The sequence below is a fragment of the Galendromus occidentalis genome, unplaced genomic scaffold (assembly GCF_000255335.2).
Source record: "Galendromus occidentalis unplaced genomic scaffold, Mocc_1.1 scf7180000077089, whole genome shotgun sequence".
Taxonomy (NCBI): Eukaryota; Metazoa; Arthropoda; class Arachnida; order Mesostigmata; family Phytoseiidae; genus Galendromus; species Galendromus occidentalis.
In genome coordinates, this window is record NW_003805077.1 from 551,839 (window position 1) to 573,130 (window position 21,292).

Below are 21,292 nucleotides of genomic sequence, written 5' to 3' on the forward strand. Positions count from 1 at the left end.
CTGCCAACCGTCGGAGTCGTACCAAGCCTTGCCTCCACTCTCGGGTATAACAGCAAGCAGGAAGATCAGCATCTACATAGTTGTAGTCTGGTGACATGAGCTCGCTGTAAACTCTCCGCGAACGTCGAGGCTCTGGGGGGACGAGAACTTGAATCCGTCCGAAGAGCCTGATTGCCTGTATATGATCGACGCCTCTCTCGCTGCTCCCATCGAAGACATTGCGTTCCTTGTCTCTTCGAGACTGCACTCTGATATAGCTTGCAGAATACTCTGGGCCATCAAGGTTCTGAGGCATGTGAGCGAATTCTTCCGAACTATACCCCTATATAATAAATCCCCCTATATAATAAAAGCGCTATGTCTGTCTGACACCGGACCACTTTTTAGCGCTCTCCACCTACGAACGGACCCCAAATTTACCCGATCGATGCACAATCACTCCAGTGAGGTCGAGTTATACTTTTCTAACTGCTTAACCGCATGTTTCCCGTGAAATTTACGTGTTTCTCCAGTAATCGTTATTTTTCACAAAATGCAAAGCCGCTTCTATGATGTCATCAGTACTCATCATCTATTGCTTGCATACCCTTCCCCTTGGACAACGAAAAGCAACACTCGATTCTCTTGAGGCTGTGGGGGCGCGAAGCGCCCTCACGGCTAGTAAGTAATAAGAGATCGCATGGGGGGACTTTGAAAAAAGAACTGGGTAATCCCCCTATATAATAAAAGCGCTATGTCTGTCTGACATCGGACCACTTTTTAGCGCTCTCCACCTACGAACGGACCCCAAATTTACCCGATCGATGCTTCATCACTCCAGTGAGGTCGAGTTATACTTTTCTAACTGCTTAACCGCATGTTTCCCGTGAAATTTACGTGTTTCTCCAGTAATCGTTATTTTTCACAAAATGCAAAGCCGCTTCTATGATGTCATCAGTACTCATCATCTATTGCTTGCATACCCTTCCCCTTGGACAACGAAAAGCAACACTCGATTCTCTTGAGGCTGTGGGGGCGCAAAGCGCCCTCACGGCTAGTAAGTAATAAGAGATCGCATGGGGGGACTTTGAAAAAAGAACTGGGTAAAGAGGAGGTCTTTTCGACGAAGTTAGCAAATTCGTACGAAAGCTACCCTCGGAGCTCCGCACGCGAGATCATACCTCCGAGATATTCAAATATATGGGAGGCTTGTCAGGTAAGAGAGGTCGCTTATGCTGTGACCTCGGTCTTGGTGTTTGGAGCCGAGTCGCTCGATCGCCACAGTGAAGTTTGCCCCTGCATGAAGTGAATGTATCAGGCTACGAGATGCTCCGGAACATCGTCGTGTCGCCCACAAGGTGTACACCGGACGGAGCTGTTGAGGTTTCAGGGGTTGTCTGTAGGAAATCCGCATTGAAAAAGGCGGGCACTTATTCTTTGATTTTGCCTCGCGATTCGCACATTGGGAAAGAATGGTGAGACCCTCCACAAAGCGGGCCACTCCGTCCGCTTGTGTGACGAATATGAATAATTCGACATTTCCAACACTCATATCGCGTGAGCTCACAAAATCGGTTTGCGGGATCAGGCTCCGTGATCGAAGCTGTGAGCTAGTGCCGACGCCCCGCCCGAATAAGAACGGGTTTATTTTTGAGAACACGATCGTTCCGTGCCGCTGGTGCCTTCGAATGTGTCGATCGAGATCGTAATGCTACCTAACCCGAGACAGGATATACGCTTGCCAGAATAGTTCGATTAGGAAGCGAGATTCGAGCCGATTCAGATATCTCTAATGGTCTTGATTTCGACGGGAGGAGGCGTCGTAAGCTTTCCAGAGGAAAAGTTCTCAGAAGATCACCGCCTGAAATGATCCAGAATCGCCAACTTATCTGACTTCGCGTTCCGGGGGGAATTCTCCCAGACTGTGGCTGGCGTCGGTGATATAATCTCGAGAACTTCCCTGAAAAAACATTTATCATCGCAGGAAGCGATGATCACCGGAGTTTCTCACAACGGAGTGACCTAGATGAGCTCGGGAATACTATTCGGAGCATAAATTCCAAGGGCGAAACAACAAGTTGTCGGAGAGAAGAATGGCGCGTCGTCGATTGTTGCTTGAGGAAACGGCGAGCGCTGGGGTCGACCGCCGACGTCGTAATGGATGCTTGCACGGCTCTAAATAAGATAGAACGACACCCCGTATGGGCGTTACCTTCGGATAATACTTTTCGGGACCGATACTCGGAGTCGCCTAATCACTGCTTGCCATTACTGCGGGACTTTCTGCTTGTCTCGATCCGACAGCTCCACCTCATCATGATCTTCCCGACGCAGCACTCTTTCCGGGAACTCTGGATTCTATCGCAGAGAACGCGAAAAATCTTTCGCAGTCACACCTGATGTGATGTGGGCTCATGACCGCACTTCGTGGTCATATTGAGGTTCTATATGGATCGCGAGACATGGAAAACTCTAGAGGTATGTCCCTGGCCCGGGGAGTACAAGGTCCGGCTCGAGGAGTACAAGGTCGAGCCGACACCACGGCTTGGAGATGTAGAATCTCGTCGGAATCATTGCGACATAACCGAAATACGTGTGCGACGAGATGGCTGGCTGAATGGAAGACAGGCTTTGCAGAGTGACATAAAATGCGTGTTTCATGGCACTACGTAAGACCTTCCTGATGACTTCGTCACCGGAGCTGCTACAGCTCGTGACGGAATAGCTCTGCTGCTCCCGACCTTGACGTGCATGCCACGTGGTCAACTCCTGCGCTGAAGAAACGCCTCGAGAAATACAGAATTCTATCAACTGTCGATCGAGGAACGCCTACTCACGAGATCGTCTTCAAGAGGAACGATTCGTATCGTATTTGATCGACAATCACGAATCACCAGGGTCAATGCGCTGTCCAAGTGGAGCTCGCCACAATAACCTCTCATGCATTCGAAGCTCTAGGCTCAAAGCAATTTGGATCCAACATTCCAATGTGACTTCATTCGAAGTTCGCTCTCGGTATGACTCGAAAGTTCTCTCGCGAATGGAACTTCTCGGAATCGTATCTCCAGCGATGAGGATTGGAGATCCAATCACGAGGGCACGTGACCTCATGGCGTCTCGAAACGATCTGAGCAAGCTGTACAGCATCGATATGCCGGATGCATGACGTCCAAGCTGGTCAGAAGATTTCAGGAGCAACAACTATAGGGACCTCCGTTGATTCTCAGGCCTCTTCTACCTGCTCTGCACTAATCGGAGGATAACGTCTCTGACCATCGGCTCCGATCCACATGCCAATGGAGATTATCCTCCATGCACGCGGTCAGGCAAACTCCGGTGATTCTCGTCCGGGGAACGAATACAGACTCCCGAATAGCATTCCTGTCGAAATATCTACTGGTTAGAATACATGGCGATGCAATCGTCGAGGGCCTAATCATGCTCATTCTCAACACTTCTCCGGCTCCGACGGCCGAATATTTTTTCCTCTGCGGTACTTCGACGCATGTATGCTTCGAAGGATGACCATGAAACCGGACATGCCGGACTGAAATAACTTCTGACATTCTGTCGAACAACTTAAAGGAATTCCGGAGCCTAACGACGTCGCCATCCTCTACGGATTCTTCTAGCGTGACCTTTACGCTGGGAGAAAGCTCGGCCCGAAATCTTATTCTGAGTTGACGCCTTCATGACATTGAAAATCAATTCCGGATCCTAGAAAGAAAACGCTCTATTCTCATCGCGCCTCCCCCGTCTGAGCCGGCGATGACCTCCGTCGTCTGAAGCTACAAGGAAAAACATCAAAGCTTCTGCACCGCTTTCTCGTCGTCCCGCGTCCCCGCATCGACACCATCGGATGAATTTTTCGAATTAATTTGCTGCCTGTTGACATTTCGAGATTGCTGTTCCGCTGTTTACCCGCTCGCCGGAACGATCCATTCCTGCGTTCCGCAAGTTGGATACTCGTCGTCCGAGTGCGTACATAAACTTGTTCATACCTCGCCTGTCTCGGCTTCTGCTTATTGTTTTCCTCCCTGCCGTGTCTTTTTGCTCCCCGGAGCGTGATGCGCGAGACGATTGCGCTACGCTCCGGGTGAATGCACAAAAATGCCACAGCGGAGCAAACGGCCGAATCCTGCAGAATTTTTCAACGAATCATTCATGAACGAGAGACTGGGGTCGCTGGACCGAACAAGCGGCAAAGCGGCGTGCTGCAGAACTTACGGAGTGACATTGTATAAGTCGATCTGGGAACTCGCATTCCTCGAATATTTCTTTGCTCCTGGTAGGACAGTGACGATGCTCCTTCATCTAGAGAGTATACCGTGGTTTCGCTCATATCGGCGTCGCCTGATTATACGCCAGACCCGGAGCAATGAGAAACAACATTGACAATAGTCTCTGCGAAATGAGACTCTCGTAGAGGCTCGGGCTCACCTGTGGTACGACTAGCGACAATGAAGTACAAACGATTCGTGACAGTCGGGGCCATGGACACAGCGAGCGATGTTGCCGAGTGCGAGCTCTCCGACTGCAAGGCCCCCCGTCTTGCGGTTGCTCCCTCAGCTAGTCCAACTGTGACAACGGCTCCCGAGGGTTCAGCTCCAATGAACATCCAATAGAGGCTTTCGAGGTGTTGTGTGGTCTTACTGAACACTGATCGAGGGCACGTATACGATACTGGGTTTATGAAGGTGACCCGTGACAAGTGGGCGAGGATTCGACGCTAGTTGGAGGGAGTGAAGCAGAATCCCCACTGATTCGATGCGACTGGATTCGAATACCATGTGCGGAGAACCAAGCGGAAGCTACAACGTTGTAAGCGCGGAGGAAACGAATCACTGACCTGAGAGCTCTTCGCGGGGGTTCCTCTGGCTGTAGCTCGCGGTCTCAGAGTCTGGCGCGGGATTTCCGAGGGATTCAAACGTATTCAGAGAGAAGGGGTCGGAGGATCCATTCAGAGTTTGCAAACATGGAATCCGACCCAACGCACGGCTAACTAGAGTCTGAATCAGAAAGCGGATATACTCAGTAGTCCCCGGCTCTCCGTGACTGCGTTTCCCGAACGCGGCTCCTATCTCGTCCCCTCGCAAAGGGCTTTACAAGTAGCTCCAGGGAACGATCCGTCTTCGAATGAAAATTCCACGCGAGAAACTTCTCGGTAGTCATCGATTTCTGATTTCTACGGCTCTTAGTCGGATGAGGCTGCGTCCGGGAGCCTGTCGGTGCAAACGCTGCTTCAGGGTCATACCAGTGTGGCCCAGCGAGGGTCAGTGCAGATGATCCGACGATGAGGGAGTTCCGGAGCGGAGTTACCATGCGGGAACTAAAATCTCAGAGGATTCCCTTGGATATCAGTTTCGACTGCGGGTAGATATCCAGAGGATATCTTATCAAAATGTCTGTCCGAATGAGCGAGGATCATTATTCTGACGCCGAACCGCGAATCGGATGACGTGGTTCGGGAGCGGACAGAGACCTCGCCGACCTACGAATTCAAGAGCTCTTTCGGCAGAATTTCTCTTCAGTCTGCGCTGTGCGTCCTCCCGACCGTCAAAGGATCTCCCTACATCTATCTCATTCTCATCAGGAGTGAGTTGCTCCGATCCGCTGTGAACGGAAGGGGAAAGACGCGTTGGCCCGATATTTCGGCAACGCTGACAGACACGAAGGCGGCGAACTAGCAGGGGAAGATTTCGTTCAGATGCAGATCTCCCATCCGACGCATTTGTTGAGGGCCGGGACGAGGGAGCGAATGGAGGAGCGGAGGGGGAAGAGAAGTCTCCTTGATTCCAAAGCAGGTTCGGCTTTCGTCAAACATCACGTAGAAGAGGGATGCTCCTCCGAATCCCTCCAAGCATTCCTGAAGTTTTTTCAGTCAAAGCATTCCATCCCCTGATGTTGTCCTGCTTTTCTTCCTTTGTGATAGGTATCTGCGGGTGTGCCGATCGAGTTCGCTCCGCGGAACTTTATCTGAGGAGGGTTTGAGGGATCGGAGAACAGAGGGAATCGAGTGCAGTCCCAATCACGGCAGCGAGACTCGATTGATCTTACAACGGAAGGAAGTTGATATCGATTCTTCGATTTCCAAGTCGTGGAATCCGGGAAATAAGATCGGGAATAGAATGAACGAATTATTACAATGATGCGGGAGACGGTTTTTAGAATCCTGCTACCATTTATTTCCTTCAAGCTGGAAGCCGCGCTCTTGGGCTTCCTCAACCGATTGCGTTCACGACAGAAATACGATTCTCATTGGAGTCAGACGGCCCCTGGGGAATGCCTTTGACTCTCGGAACTCCGAAAATAGCTCCAAACAATCCCCTTCCCAACTGAGAGAGGCGTGGATGCAATTCATATTCTAAGTCAGCTTCTTCATCTGTTCCTCGGACTGGGAAAACTCCACTGAAATCAAGTCGGCTCGAGCTGAGAATGAAGCCCTGAGCGAAATATAAATAATTCCTAGGAACACTTGAATTGTGAATGTTGAGCGCTCACCTTCTGCACAATCCTGGGCCAGCTTCGCTTTGGCGCCACCTGGGTTCGCGCTCGCGACCTCCTCCATCTTCACACACACGCAGATCGTTCAGCCGTATTCTTTAAATCGCACCGTGAATTCACCATCAGTCGAGCGATTATTCATTGGAACTCCTCCGCTTCTTAGGACATCAATGAGGATGAAAACCCTCCTTAGGCGGGTTCCTCCTGTTCGATTTTCACCCCTCAATGAATCGAAATTCTCTGGACTTTTTAGCGGATCTTCAGGGGGAGCGAGCTCGCCTTCGGCTTTGGAATTCGACCTCTTCCCTGAAAATTCGCAGCTGACCGATGCCTCCGGGAGCATATCGGGACGCTGGCATCCAGGTGCGAATGAGCGAGCTGACCAAAGGTACCCTGGATATTTGTCCGTAGGTTCCGTCATGGGAAAACGGCCCCGAGAGACCTTCCGCTAAAAGTGTCACAAGAGTAGCACACTGGATAATAATTGACTGGCGGATCCTGCAATCTGGCCGACCAGAGTTCGCACCATCATTATCTTTCCGTTTCACCGGCAGCGGGTGAAGGATACCGGAACGAGGATTATTCCAGTCCGCGGGACCGGACTCCACGCGGAATCTACTGATTCTCTAACTCATCAAACTTTGGGGCCAAGTGGTAGAACCAACAAGTACGAGCAGCAGCTTCTATTCATGCACCTTTCTAGAAGAGGGACATGAGTTGATCCTCTCACAGTGACATACCTGATGGACATGAGAGAGATGGAATATTCGGAATTCATATTGTAGTTCATCTTGAGGATTGAAAAAGTCGAGATCTCCACAACCGTTTCCCTCTGATTTCAAGAATTTGATTCCATAAATGGAGAAGCACTGAGGTCAGAATGATTTGCGTAAGTGCGGAATCGAAACAATTAGGATAGCGGAGAAGGGAGAGCGGATTCCGCACTTAGGGGTACGTTTGAGGTGATTTAATACGGATTCCTGAGAGGGGGAAACGTCCGCAGGCTTCGAGTTTCTCTTGAATCGTCCCACACGGAGTGAGTCCCCTCAGAACCCTCACACGGGAAGTGCGAAGAATGACGGCTCCAAGCAGAATGGGGCGAAAATATCGGTGGCCGACAAAATTATTCGACCGAAGTCTGAGCTAGGGGCCTCTCCGGAAACTCTGGGACCGTAGCAGGAGGTCTGCCCCCCTCCCTATTTTCAATCGGGAGCTCTGGGCTCCATTGTCGAGTCACGAGCCGTAGGCGTCACCACCCAGCACTCACCGATGGTGGAACTGAAGTTTCAGTCGTACAACTTTTTTTCATAGGCATGGGCCACAATATCTTTTCGAGTCTCTCTCTGCTCCTCGGATTCCCCCGCCACGGAACAGAGGCTTCGCGACGACGCCAGGAGCGGATATTTCTCTTATTCTTTTTAGAAAACAAAGGTCTGGACTAGGAGCCTCATCGAGCGTCCATAATCCCCAACGCGCCCGTAGCCCATCTCCGAGGCAATAGATGGAAGCTGCTCGAGCACATGCCTGATATACTGATGACCCTGAATAATGGAGCTAGTTTGGTTCCGTTCGCTAGTGGGTTCTTCTGAACTGCGTCGCTAGGCTCTGAAATATGAACGTGACATCTGGCGAATAACCCACATCAGCGGCTGAGAGTATGAGCTTTCGAGTTCGCATCATTGCCATCAGTATCTCTCCCGAGCGTCCCGGCATGGTGGATTATGTTGGCTCGCTCTTTTCACCGAGACCCGGAACTTCAAATCGGTCCCGGATACAGAGCATGAATCAGGCGTTGCTCTCTTGACTTTCCATCCCCTGGTAGCCTCTCGGTCGAGCGAAAATCAAGAGACCAGTCCGATGCGGACTCTATCCGGGTGAAATGCTGCATCCGCCGGTGCCCCTCCTTAGTTAGACTTGCTGATTTTCCTGTACCCACCCTCGAAACCTCACGCGTGAGGAGTTGATGACCGGCGGATGCGTCCGAGGATTCATTCGCGCTGTTCAGCGCTCCAATACCGATGCTGTTAGACGCGGAGTGGAGAGCGTACTCGCAAAGTGACTCTGACACAAACGCTTGAGCGGTATTAGTTGAGTCTTGCACGATACAAGGGTGAAATCGGAAGTCAGACGATCGGCGGCAATTCCATACGCTGAAGGGTCCTGGCTCTCGCGGACTTCGCATGTTCTGTCGGAGCGTCCGTATGGTTTCATTATTATCTTCGTGATCATCCTGTGATGCAAAAAATCGCGGCTGTTGCCTAGGATTAAAGTCAGTCATCGAGTTTCTCCGCTCTCCCCCTCCGGCCAACGGTGAGCTCTTTGTCTCAATGTTCCTCGCCGAATCGAAGCTTTCGGTGGGAATAGATTAGGGACAGAATTTCCGAACTCCGGGAAGTGTAGATTGTCAGAGATGACCTTGAGTTTCCCCCCTCGATCGTCGACTAGAAGGTCGTGACAAAATGATAATAGATAAAGGCGCAGTTCATATTCTTAGCTTGCCAATGACGCAATCCGGCTCTCGACGACCGAGCCATGTCGAGATTCGGAGTTTCTGGACCCGTGTCGAGTTCTCCAGAGTTAATGGATTTGGGCGTCGAGGGTCAGATTTGTGATATTGATTTTCTCTCGCAGGCATGATACGCCCGGCATCGAAAGATGGGAGCATTACCCCTCGGAACCTCTCTGTGGATCGGAGCATAATAACTGAGAGCGACGCTCAATCCAAGGTCCCTGATTGGAGGCTCATATGCGGGGGTCATCTAGCAGACCTCATCACCTACACAAACACCTCCTCTGTCTTTTTCGTCGTCTACCTCATCCTGACTTCCACACCGAGCATTTTCATGGGATTGGCAATCGTGGGTCTACTTCGTTCCGTTCGGAAATTCTTTGTGAACTTGAACATTTCACACAATGTCGATCCTGAAAATCTCTGACATTGATTGTTTATGGGAATATCTTCATACAGGCGTTCTGTACGACAACTTTGGTCGTTCACGCGTTCACGGCCTTCAGCACCCTGATTTGCGTCCCGGCTATGATTTTTGACCACTTCTTCGCCACGGATATTTGTTCTTATTTAAGTCATCTCGGCTACTGGGTTCTGAGGATACACGGGAAAGTGATACACGGTGAATATGGGACTGTGATCATACGATATCAAAATCCTCATCCACAACCGAACCTTCTCCCTCTGGATGCGCCGCGGGTATACCTGGCAGCGAGCTCGACATTTCTGGGGAACGAGACAAATCTCACTATTTCTCCTCAGGTCATGAGATTCTGGGCAAAGAAAATATTCCGAAGACTTCCGGAGGTCTCATAGTGTACCATCATCTCTTGTTCCCATATGACTTGGTCTACTTGATGAGTGATTTCTACTTCGAACACGGAAAACAGCTGAGCGGGATAATCCATTCGAAAATGGTGAAAATCTGTCCAGGGCTCTGCAGAGTAAGCGGCGCAGCTTTCTCTAACATGTAGAGGTTTCATCTATGCCAGGGACATGTTCCGTAATTGGCTCACTCTGTCGGATACAGCATTGTCTGATTTCTGCTCACTCCCCTCAGATGCTGCCCTTCTTCAGCGGGAAGGAATCATTAATTCGGAAATTGAGGAGAGGGGAAATATGCTCGGTGGCCCCAGGCGGAGGCTACGAAGCCGTTTTCGGAGATAATACCACGTAAGTTTCACAGTCTTCTCTCCGCATGTGTGGAGTCCACCTTCGAAGTCCATTTATTTTCTGACCCTCAGACTCTTGTGGAGGGGGCGGACCGGATTTGCGGCCGCAGCCAAGGAATGCGGAGTCCCCATTATACCGATGTACACAGTCAATGGAAACGAAGCAACGCCGCTCAGGCTTTGCGCTTTCCGGGGTGAGTTTCCCACGACTGCCACGGTCGGACCCTCCGACCCAGAATTTAGATAGGAGACGAGTCGTTCATCGTCAGAAGAATGCTCCCGGGTGATTGGTCCTACGACGCCGCGCCGCCGGCCGGGAGAGCGAAAGAGTCCACGGTAACCACGCTCCTATGTGAAGTCAGAGTTCTTCGCGGAGGTTCATGAAGCGACTCGGCGAGTTCCCTACCTGCCAATGCTGCACTTTCCGGTGAAGTTGCGGACGATCCTCGGCGAACCCCTATTGTGCGGGGAGAACGAAAGCCCCGAAGATTTCGCAGAACGGGTTAGTAGTTTAGAATGATCTGTTGTCAACGTCGATATTGAATTGAATCACAAACAGCTGGACCCTTATGAATATAAACCTGCGGGAAATATTCTTTCCACCAATAGGCTCTTGAGGTTATTCCTTCGGGAGGCTGATTAGTCTGTTCATACTCCGTTACAGGTGAAACTAGCAATTGACGATCTGCGAGACAGATATCGGCGCAGACCAGGCTCGACGTGGCTCGCTTTTCTGGAAAGATTCGGCTACATTCCATCGCCGTCGAAGGAAGGTTGCAGGCCTTGAATCGATGTCAATAAAGTCGTTCGTGGAGGCCCCCTCCATTCTCGCGACCGGATGGGGCTGTCCGCATCCATTAAGGCTCCCGGGCTCGAAAAATTCAGATCTCTCGAACGCTTCGCTCTTTGATGACTTGTCGGAACGGGGTATCCCACTGCGCATTTCTATGTTACTCGATGTCCGAGATTAGAACGACTTCCGGATGAGACATCTGTTGTGAAAAACTATGGTCCTGATGCTTGTGGTAGGCACTTGAAAAAATCCGTCAATCTGGGCGGGTCAATCCGCTGGCTGAGAGACGGAAAACGGGTCTCTTCGGACGCACGCCGGACAGCGGGTTACCTGGCGGCTCACGTCGGCTCGGACTGAGCACATCGTCAATCTTTTTTTATTTCTAAATCAATATCCGGTAAAGACGGTCGACATCATGCCGCCGATACAGACGATGCTGGGTTCTACTACTGTTTTCACCAAGGTCTGTGTTCAGTCTGTTTTCCAAAGTCGTCGATAATCCGACTGAATGGCTCCGAGATATCCGGAGCCATTCAGTCGGATGTACCTTCTAATGCGAATCTGGGTGCTCGGGTTCAGATGATCTGAGACGGTAGTTGGCGTGAGATTACGAATGCAACCACTCGTGTGCTTCATGAAAAACTCTCGATAAATTATTTCCATCCTATCGATGGATAATTGAAGGAACGGGGAGAAGTTTTGCGCTCGGCAATATGCAGGTACATTTGTTTCAAGAGCAAATATCCCCTACTGAGATTCGGCTCGCCTTCCAGGAACGCAGTATCCTTTAATGAAGGGGCGAATGTGGGAGAACCTGACGGAAGCGATACCGGACGAGGCTCAAGAGACGAATGGGTTTTCGGGGCATTTCGGGATTCTTAGGGGCAATGGATGCACACCGAATGGCGATCTCCGGGTCGTGGGATCTGTGCGTCTGGAGGGACTTCCCGGGTTGATTCACTGGAGAACGGAAGCTTCACTTGGTCTTCCAGAACCCGCGCTCGAGGGCTTGAGTCCGCCGTGGGGAGATCGGGATGATTCTCGGATTATGTAACAACCAATACCATCTTCGAACATGTTCATGTAGAGCGTAGCCTCTCTGGAGACCTCAGTCGTTTCCGTTTTCTGGCCCACTTCAGAGAGTTGCGTGGCCAGGTAATGGAATGAATCAAATTTCCCGTCTCTGGAGTTCAGGATCAGTTCGCCCGTTCGGACCCTCGCCCCTTCCTGTAATCGATCCCCCTCGTGAGCCATAACCGCCGGAACGAATGGATTCTTTAGACAGACTACACTGAACTCATGGGTAAGCGAGTCCCCCTGATTGTGAGAATGTCTGGAATTCCCAAATCTCCGGCTGGAGGACGCTCTCAGACACGCCCGCTACTTGAGGAAGCGCTGATGGTGAATTCTGAGCGCTTGCTGAGTGCAATGGATCGGCAGCAGGATTTCCTTCCGTCATAAACCAGTCAGGGTCAACATTTTTCTGAAACGTCACTCTCCTGTGATAGGCGCTCAGCACCTGTGGATCAGACAGGAGCGAATCAGATGAAAGTTTTCCATGCCGAATCTGACCCACGGGATCCGCTCGAGAACACTGCAGGGCTTCTGCTCTCGATTCAGAGCGAACTAGGCGAAACTTTGCCGGTCCATGGTGTATTGCAGGGGTTTCCGAATTCGCAGCTACTGCAGAGTCCAAAGGTCGGTCGTGGCATTTTATTCATGTAGATAAGTCCAAGAATCGGATTTCGCGATCCGTGATATTTGTCAATGACCCGTGAGGAATGTTTCTTGCTGTGATACGAGTATCCTTCCCCGGCAGCTGAGGAAGCACCGAGAGTGGTTCGCCGCTATCCGCCGACCCGTAGCAGTGAGCCACTGAAGTTCAGCAGCCAGCCCCGTGGGCCTCAAGATTCTTTTTGCCGCTCAGGATGGAGAGCTCAGACCTGAAGATGTCTCTAGAGGCGCAGGTGATCGCCATGTCCTACGTAGGCCTGATGTTGCTGCTGCCGGTGATCCTATGGACGATTTCAGGGCGTGCACTACTCTCTGTCCTCGCGGTTAGAATCACCATGACGCTGGATTCGGATCTACGAAATCGAGATTGATCGGCTTGCAAATTCTCATGTCATCTTCTTCGTCACGGAACAGGCACTCTGCGGGACGTTTAGCTATATTTACTGGGGCACATTCTTCTGCGGTATTATCGCTAGAGCCGCGAGAAGACTTGACGAGCGATTTCAATCAACCGCTTTCCGCCGTGCCGCGACTTGGATAACTTTGAGTATGATCAGAGTCTACGGAAAAATCGTGCACGGTGAGTCTTAGCGCTGCTCGCAGCTCCAATCGTGTGCCCGGTCTCTCTTCACGAGAATCAGCGGATATATCCCTCTCAGGGTACGAGATACACGGCAAGGAGAACCTACCAAAGAACACCGGCGGACTCTTGGTCTACCATCACGCATTGATACCACTAGATGTAGTCTACCTCTCGGCTGACCAGTATTTCGAGAATAATCGAATATTGGGCGGAATCATCAGTCGGGCAAACTATGCCTTCATGCGGAGTTTGTGCGAGGTATGCAATTAAAAAGCGGCTCTGCTATGAGCGCTTTTGAGGCTTCCCCCCCTCCCCGCCCTGGACGTGGAACCATTTTCCAATCGAGATTGCAGAGCAACGATTGAGTCACTCAACTCGAATCATCACTGCCTCGTCTGAGGAGTTTCGCTGCTACTCCAGATCCTCGAGTTCTTCACGGAGCGAGATCGTCTCGTCGACGATTTGAAGAAAGGTCACATCCGTTCACTGTCTCCGGGAGGGCAAATCGAAGCCACGTACAGCCAAAATTACGAGTGAGATACGCTTCTTCTGCCGCTACCTATGGAATTCCGATTTCTATCGCGGGGCACGGTGCTCCACGATGATCTATCCTACGCGCCGTATTTTCGTTCCCTGCAGATTGATCTGGAGCGGCCGTGTCGGATTTGCCAAAGTCGCGAAAGAATGCGGAGTCCCCGTGATTCCCATGTTCATGGTCAATTCCGAGCAAGCGATGCCGGTCAAAACCTATGGCTTCCGAGGTACTCAGGGTGATCTCAGCACTGACTTTCAATTCACGATTTTCGCGAGAATATTCCTCCGAAAATCTGGCCTGGGTTTATCTCCTACAGCCCGAATCGACGAGCCTGACATGGGTTTCCGTTTTTTTCATGCCCCGACAGAAAGGTTGTGGAGAGCATCTAAACCGATAAAAAAACTCATCCACATACCGCTGATATGCTTCCCGGTCAAACTCCGGATTTTCATCGGCGAACCGCTCCTGTGCGGGAAAGACGAGACTCCGGAGTCTTTCGCGGAACGAGTAAGTTGCTTTTCCCGGTAGCTTTTCCTATGGTGCCGGGATTGTCGCAGAGAACTTCGATTACTTCCCTCTCGAACATGATCAACGAAATCATGCCTCCTAAGAACTTCCAAGACCTTAGGCTGAGGCAATATTCGTGAAATTTATTCCGAGAATGGATCTCCCATGAAACATCATTTTCCTGTAGCTGGGCACTTCGTGCAATGTCCGATGGATATCATTCAGACATGATCGGTGTGCCTGGAGGATCAGGATAGGAGAGATCTTGGAGGGGGAGGAGGAATTCCCATGAGATGAGATTGAGATACCCATCGGGGAATACCATGAGCGATCTTTCATCCAACTTCAGAAGTCGTTCAGGGACCAATCTCCTCTCCCTTGCTGCCGAGACCTCAGATGAATGGACTGCCTCTCCTCACTTGACAAGGGCTAAAGTCGAATTTTTCCTCAGGTCAAGGCTGCGATCAATCGCTTGCGGGACGAGCATCAGAGGCGACCTGGGAGCATTCCCATCGCGTTCCTGGAGCGATTCGGGTACGAACCATTCAGACGTGAGGCGAAGAAGAACTCGCTTTGATACACAATCGTTGGGAACAGCGAGACTGCGAAGATGTAAGGAGCTGGAATAAAAGCGAATTCCCTGGCGTGATGCCCCGCTTCGATTCCCCGACCGAACAACGCCGATCGCGGCTCCGAAACTAGAGAGTCTCACCGAGACGCGCGACAACGGTCTGACCACGGAATATATGAGATTCATGAACATCCATCGGAGTCAGGTGCCTGAACCGCCTTCGATGGTTATGCCACACGTTTTTCTCAGCAAGAGCTCTTTCTAAACGACCAACAAACGATAGAGGATGTTCCGCGATACGTATCCCCCCCATATATAAAACGCTAAGTCTGTGTGTCACTCTGTCTGTCTGTAGACAAAAATCCTCACCGATTCCGACCAAAACGTCTTTGAAGCACGGACATCCCCTCCCATTGCTTGAAAGCACATCACCAGCTCGAACCTCATTTCGACACAGAAGTTATGCATCTATTCAAGAGGATCTACTTGATGATCTGGAAATTCCGCCCGATCTGCCGCCGCTACCGTGACGCGGTCGCCCCTTGCGCTCGCGCTAATGCGACGGAGTTCTGTTCTGCCTGCGTTCGTTTTCTGCGCTTTAGTCAATTTTCCATTTCTACCATTCCGGGAATATTCCGAAGGGTGAATTTTCCATTTCTAGCATTCTGGGAATATTCCAATTTTTACGGAGATATTCATAAGGGCCCATGGCCCATTCCGTCCGGAGTATCAGTTCGAACCCGATAATCCCTATGGAAATGACGAACAATTTTAATTCTGCGCTCCGTCTCCTTTGCCGCCGCGGCGGCGCGGCCGTTTCCGTTGTGAGACGCCAATGCGAATCTACGCAGCAAGATAGGCTCGAGTTCAAGATTTGCTCGATCGATTGTTTGCTCATCTTGGGGGTTCAATTGACTGTTCGGAATAGCGTTCAAGACTTTTCCGGTTGTTTAGTGATATCATCAGGATTATCTATGGCGGATTTTCATGACGAAGATTGCGAGCCGACGAGTTTTAGAAACCGTCAGAAGGTGGTTAGTGCCAAAGCCCAACAACGAAATCATTTTTCTCATGGAATTGAGCGCATCGCGACAAACAACCGCAATTCCTGATGGTGGATTTGCCGCTGCCTTCAACCTACGAATTCTCACCCGCGCAATGAGCTCGGGATTCCCGTTTGAGTCCACATTAAGGAGCGCGGCCGAAGGCCGCGTTCCCCAGGGCTGGTTTCCTATGTAAGAGAAGTCTCCATATCCGTGCACGGAAAATATAGAATTGAAGCTGCTGGGCTTTAACGAGCTACCTAAATATCTGAACTCGCAGCTGTCCCGGGACGGCAACGAATAGGTCGAGAGGAGATGGTGCGATTTTTCGAAGCTCTATCATACAGGAAGCGGAAGCGGCTACACGACAGGGCCCGACCGGCCTCTGTGCGTTAGGAACAGGCAGCACTTAGCGGGAAGGAGCGATGGGCAGATAGAATAGCTCGGCTAAGTTCTCCAAATCTCTCCCTGACAAGGCGCGGAGACGCAACCTTCCGCTCGGAACTGGCGTTCAACGAGTTCGAAGCGGCGGTTCTTAGAAGGATTGCACGTGTCACACAGCCATTCCTTCCGATGGTCGAATCGAGGACTCTGCCTACTGAGCATGCTCGGAGCAATCAGAGGAGTATATTGATACTCGACATTGATACTCGAAATTGGATTTCTCGGAGTTTGTACATGATCAGCGAGGAGAGCTCGCGGAGGAGCACGTGTTGGCAATCCGCAATCCTCCGCCTCGGCGATGACCGGAAATTCGCAAGATGCGTGAAGGACTCACACAAGACGGATCCCCCGGATTTATTATACTGATGAAAGTCCTGCATCTCAACAAGTCAGAAAACACGATTCCTCAATAGGTAGCAGGTGATAGCTATCATACGATTCTTTGTCCATCCCGCGTGGAGAGGAACTGCCTCACGCTTTTTGAGCGCAGATCCGATTGGTAGATTCCGATCAAGTCGGCGCGGCATGATGTTGAGCTGAGTAGGTCTGGATTCGCTCCTGGATCGTCGGCAGAGCACATGCAAGTAGGAAGAGAGTAATCTCCTCCGGCAGCGAAGTCGCTCGGCCCCCAAACAGATTGCGGAGTTCAATACCAGCCATGCGCAGGGATAATTCGATGTATAGAGTAAACGGAAGTCGGAGCTTCGTTCTGCCTTGAGTGAGCGTAGGGTCGGACATTGCGATTCTATACCATGTACTACTCGCCGGGTTCTTCGGGTTTTCCACATTCGGCAGCTGCGGAATCACAGGAAATCGTCACGAATCTCGGCGAATTTTTAAGCACTTTATGGGTGTTGTAGTTCACAAAAATCTTTCCCCCGACTTTGTTCGTCCCGGCGAAATCTTACGTAGTCGTCGTCACGGGTTACGAGACGGCCGAGGCGCTCAACGAGTGTTTCGTCATAATAAGCTGCAATGATGAGCTCTGAGAGCGCGCGACTTCGGCCGTCTCGGCTCAGAGAGTGAAGCTCAACTCTCTTCTGACAATTTTGAGTCGTCACCATTGAATCTTCGACCGGGCTCATTAATTCCACAGTTCACTGGGGACACACGGGTCTTCAGGCACTTTTTGCGGAACGTTCAGAAGCGGAATCAAGCCTGTCAAAGGATAGCGACTAACATCTCTCATCAAGCAATCACAGCATTCACACTCCCACTCTCTCACTTAAGGCCAAGTACCTATGTATTCTGTACGGCGTCCCCTTTACGCCGTCGGCTTCGTCGAGATAAGGCTAATTCCTGCGGCTGCGGCAGCGCCATGTCGTTGGGCCCAGCTGGTTCCGGAAACTTATCTCGGAAAACGGAGCCTCGTCTCACAGTGGGTACTCGTATCTGGAAGTTCACGACGGGCGCTTCAATTGTAGTGCGGCTACTCGTCGATTGAATGCGCACTGTAATTGACCCGAGAGCTCGGAGAGCGCACAGGTGGCGAGCATGTGTCGACGGGGAACTCACAATCGGTCCGGGTTGCTCATTATGAATTCTTGAACTCTATGACATCGGAACCAACAACATCGGAGCGCGCAAATGGTCAAACTTCTCTCACTTGCTCCAAGTCATAGAGCATATCCGCTCCACGGGGTACTTCCTTTCCAGAACCTACACAGCTTTTCGATCCGTAGGGCTCCAACAGCCATCGAGCGATTGTATGTCTTCGGCGATGATCGCGGGCATAGGCTGCCTGACCTGACCCACTCAGCTGCCGAAATCTAAGGAGCGGTGTCCGCGTACCACTCGTGTGCTCCAACCCAGGGTGATCAATGGATAAGTCCAGTGTAGTCTCACAGGCAGTGGTCGAGCACGAAAGATCAACTTCAGTGGATGGACAGCGCCTGGAAATGGCGAGAAACGACAAACCTCTCTACAGCGACGAAACCATCCGGACGGTCCACTCGTGGCTGAAGTTCACGCATTCGATGCTCGGTCTCATTGTCATTCTAGTCCCTCTTTCCATATGGGTTCTATCGCCAAACAACTTCGTAGCATTTTCTCTTGTGAGCAAGATCCATCCTTGAATCAATATGCCTTCTCTCGTTCTTGGAGCCGTGAGAGTGCCATTTCGGACTCATTCTCCTTGAGATTCGTGTTTTTTTTCTAGATAATGTTCACGACCACGACACCGTTGGTCGTCACGATGGTCGGCTGTGAGATATCCTGCCGACTCGCCATCGCACTCAGGAGGAAGTACCCGGGCGCTTTTACGGACATCTTCTGCAGTATTGTGAAATTCTTCAGCGCTCTGTCCGTGTTCCTTCATGGGAAACTCTTCCACGGTAAATTCGGACACGAGGGCTGTCATCACTGATGTTCACTCCTCGGGGGCTCATGATCGCCTGAAGCTGAGACCTTTTATTTTGATTTATGCGAGTCATGGGCGGCAGCATACGGAAGAAGTGACCTTAAATCGCTGAATATCTCCCTCGCAAGGTCACGAGGTCCACGGTATTGAGAAGTTGCCCAAAACTTCCGGGGCGCTGGTGATTTACGCTCATTCGGCGTTGTTCCCATCCGACACTCTCCATCTCCTCACCCGGCAGAGCTTGCTGCGCGAAATAACCTTCGGCGGAGTCATCAGTCGGAAGCTATGGCTTGCTATGAATGGTGTATGCGAGGTACATGCAACTTGAAATCAAAATCGGAGTGACCGTCGCGCCGTCAGAACGCTGATGGCAGCTGATGTTCGGCGAACATAATTTCGTTGATTGTGTCGACATCGCTGATACATTTTGCCTAAACACATTATTTTCTCTCGCCGATTTGGAATCCAGTTCTTCTCCTTCTACACTGAGCGGGATCGTCTCGTCGAATCTCTGAAGAAAGGACATCACTGCGCTGTTGCTCCAGGCGGGTCCATCGAAGCAGCATTTAGCAAAGACTATGAGTAAGTCGAGCTGGGTTCTCATGAATCAGTCTGAACACCGCAGTACCGGCGGCGCTCTGTCTTGCCGAATATTTCGACATATTCGATCCTGGATCGTGGCGAGGAGGGGAGCAAGCGTCCCCAGATCGAATTCTCTCGAAATTAAATTAGACTCCTGACAATAAGCGAAGAAAAAGAGTGGAGCACTTATGCTGCCTTCAGAGTGATTGTACGGAACTATAGCCGTATCGTTTTCTCACTCCGCAATCAGATCCTGAATCGCAGATGCGGTCCATTCGATCGGAATTCGGAACGCCGGTATCAAAAGACTGCAGGACCGCAGCCATCATCAATCGATACCGATGACCGTGATTTTGTTGCAGGTTGATGTGGAATGGCCGGAAAGGATTCGCTGAGGTTGCGAAGGAGTGCGGAGTACCAATAGTTCCAATGTTCACGACGAATTCTCAGCAAGCGATGCCGGTGTCAACCTTTGGCTTCCGTGGTTAGTTTTGTGATCTATCCTGGCTCCGTTCAGTGATGTCCATCGCGTCAACGAATTATTTCAATCAGTCCCAATGGTAGAAAACTTCGGAATACCCTGAATCTATGATGAAACATAGGGAGTCCGGAGCAGAGAAATCTATGAGTCTTCAGTCCGATAACGATGACTTTGCTCCAAACCTTCCTTAACAGTCTCATTCATCCAAACAGATCTCTTTCTGGCAGTGTACGAACGAACGAAGGAGCATATATTTGTGCCCCTGATCTGTTTCCCTGTGAAAATGAGAACTTATTTCGGGGAGCCGATTTTCTGCGGCGACGACGAGACTCCAGAAGAACTCGCCAAAAGGGTGAGAATGAGTCAGATCGCGTCCGATGCCTCTCAGTTTCGAGGAGGATCTGAGGAGGAAGGTCTTGTTTCTCTTCAGGTCGAAGCCGCACTCTATGCCCTGAGGGACAAACATCAGCGTCGTCCTGGGAACGTCTTGTTGGCTCTCATGGAAAGATTGGGTTACCCGGCATTCTATAATCCTCCGAAATCTGAGAAGAAGTCTTGACGATCGGAAGAACGTTGTGTGCGGGAACAGATCGCAAATATCTCGCCGATGACGGACCCCGGTCCCAATCGTTGAACTCGGTCAGTGGAGAGGAGGACTGCTGGCAATCTTTGTCCGATACACTCGAACTTGCTGTCTCGCGAGATTTTCCGGATTCGGGGCCGGGTAATCGCCCAGAAACCCAATTTCGGGAAGGAACGATATCGTCTCAATATAGTGTTCAATTTGGTTATTAATCTATATCATTGTCTAGCCTCGTTCATCAGATCTAATTTATTGTATGTACAGTCTACCTTTTTCGTTTCAACTTTCGGAGTTGAGCACAAGAACATAGCACAATGAGTGCTAGAGGTGAGAATTATGGAGAGACACGGTGTTCACAACGGAGACTTCTTGATGATATCCGTACAAGCCGGGTCCCTGACTCCATACGTGGAGAGCATCTGCGAGTTTTCAAATCTCGAAAAGGTCCACTATCGGACACTTGAGCACAGTAGGACCTGATAGATCCATTGCCTCGACCCACGTCAAGCTCGTGGTCTGGCCGGCGCCATCCTGTTTTGTTCCACATATGGGTTGATACATTTTAAGAGTGTTAAGCCTGGTAAGGCATGAGCCCCTGGTAGAGAAAGGCGTCCTTTTCTTGATTGAGCGTCCTTTAAGGAACACCCAAGAAATGGATCTCGATCGCTCCTCGAAGATCGTAGACATTGTGGGTGACGCTCTCATTCCACATTGCATCCATCTCAAGGACGATGAGGAGCAGGTCGCCCGAAGCAAGATAGATGAGTTTTGCTTTCGAAAAGCGGAGAACTGAAGCCAAACCGTGCTCATTAGAGACGCGTCAAACGACATCTGGAGGAGATCATTCGCCAGCCAAACGATATACCATACATACCATATCTTCGCTGCCGAGACTAGAGAAACAATTTACACC

General features: G+C 50.7%; 3 protein-coding genes across 3 annotated transcripts; all 3 read left to right on the forward strand.

The window, feature by feature from the left end:
• Positions 1-9,116: 9,116 nt before the first annotated feature.
• LOC114828078 (transmembrane protein 68-like) lies at positions 9,117-10,951 on the forward strand. Its single transcript, XM_029110781.1, has 7 exons — positions 9,117-9,341; positions 9,452-9,614; positions 9,755-9,936; positions 10,053-10,165; positions 10,237-10,358; positions 10,527-10,666; positions 10,829-10,951. The coding sequence occupies exons 1-7, from the start codon at positions 9,117-9,119 to the stop codon at positions 10,949-10,951; spliced, it is 1,068 nt and encodes a 355-aa protein (XP_028966614.1).
• Positions 10,952-12,805: 1,854 nt separating this feature from the next.
• LOC100901155 (transmembrane protein 68) lies at positions 12,806-14,904 on the forward strand. The gene is made up of 7 exons (XM_003740931.1): positions 12,806-13,014; positions 13,106-13,271; positions 13,351-13,532; positions 13,695-13,807; positions 13,914-14,035; positions 14,177-14,316; positions 14,768-14,904. The coding sequence occupies exons 1-7, from the start codon at positions 12,886-12,888 to the stop codon at positions 14,891-14,893; spliced, it is 978 nt and encodes a 325-aa protein (XP_003740979.1). The 5' UTR covers positions 12,806-12,885; the 3' UTR covers positions 14,894-14,904.
• A 3,171-nt stretch (positions 14,905-18,075) lies between these two features.
• On the forward strand, positions 18,076-20,591 carry LOC100901295 (transmembrane protein 68). The gene is made up of 7 exons (XM_003740932.2): positions 18,076-18,428; positions 18,533-18,707; positions 18,862-19,046; positions 19,203-19,315; positions 19,678-19,799; positions 20,009-20,148; positions 20,227-20,591. Exons 1-7 carry the CDS (start codon positions 18,195-18,197, stop codon positions 20,353-20,355), a joined length of 1,098 nt encoding a protein of 365 aa, XP_003740980.1. The 5' UTR covers positions 18,076-18,194; the 3' UTR covers positions 20,356-20,591.
• Positions 20,592-21,292: the final 701 nt, after the last annotated feature.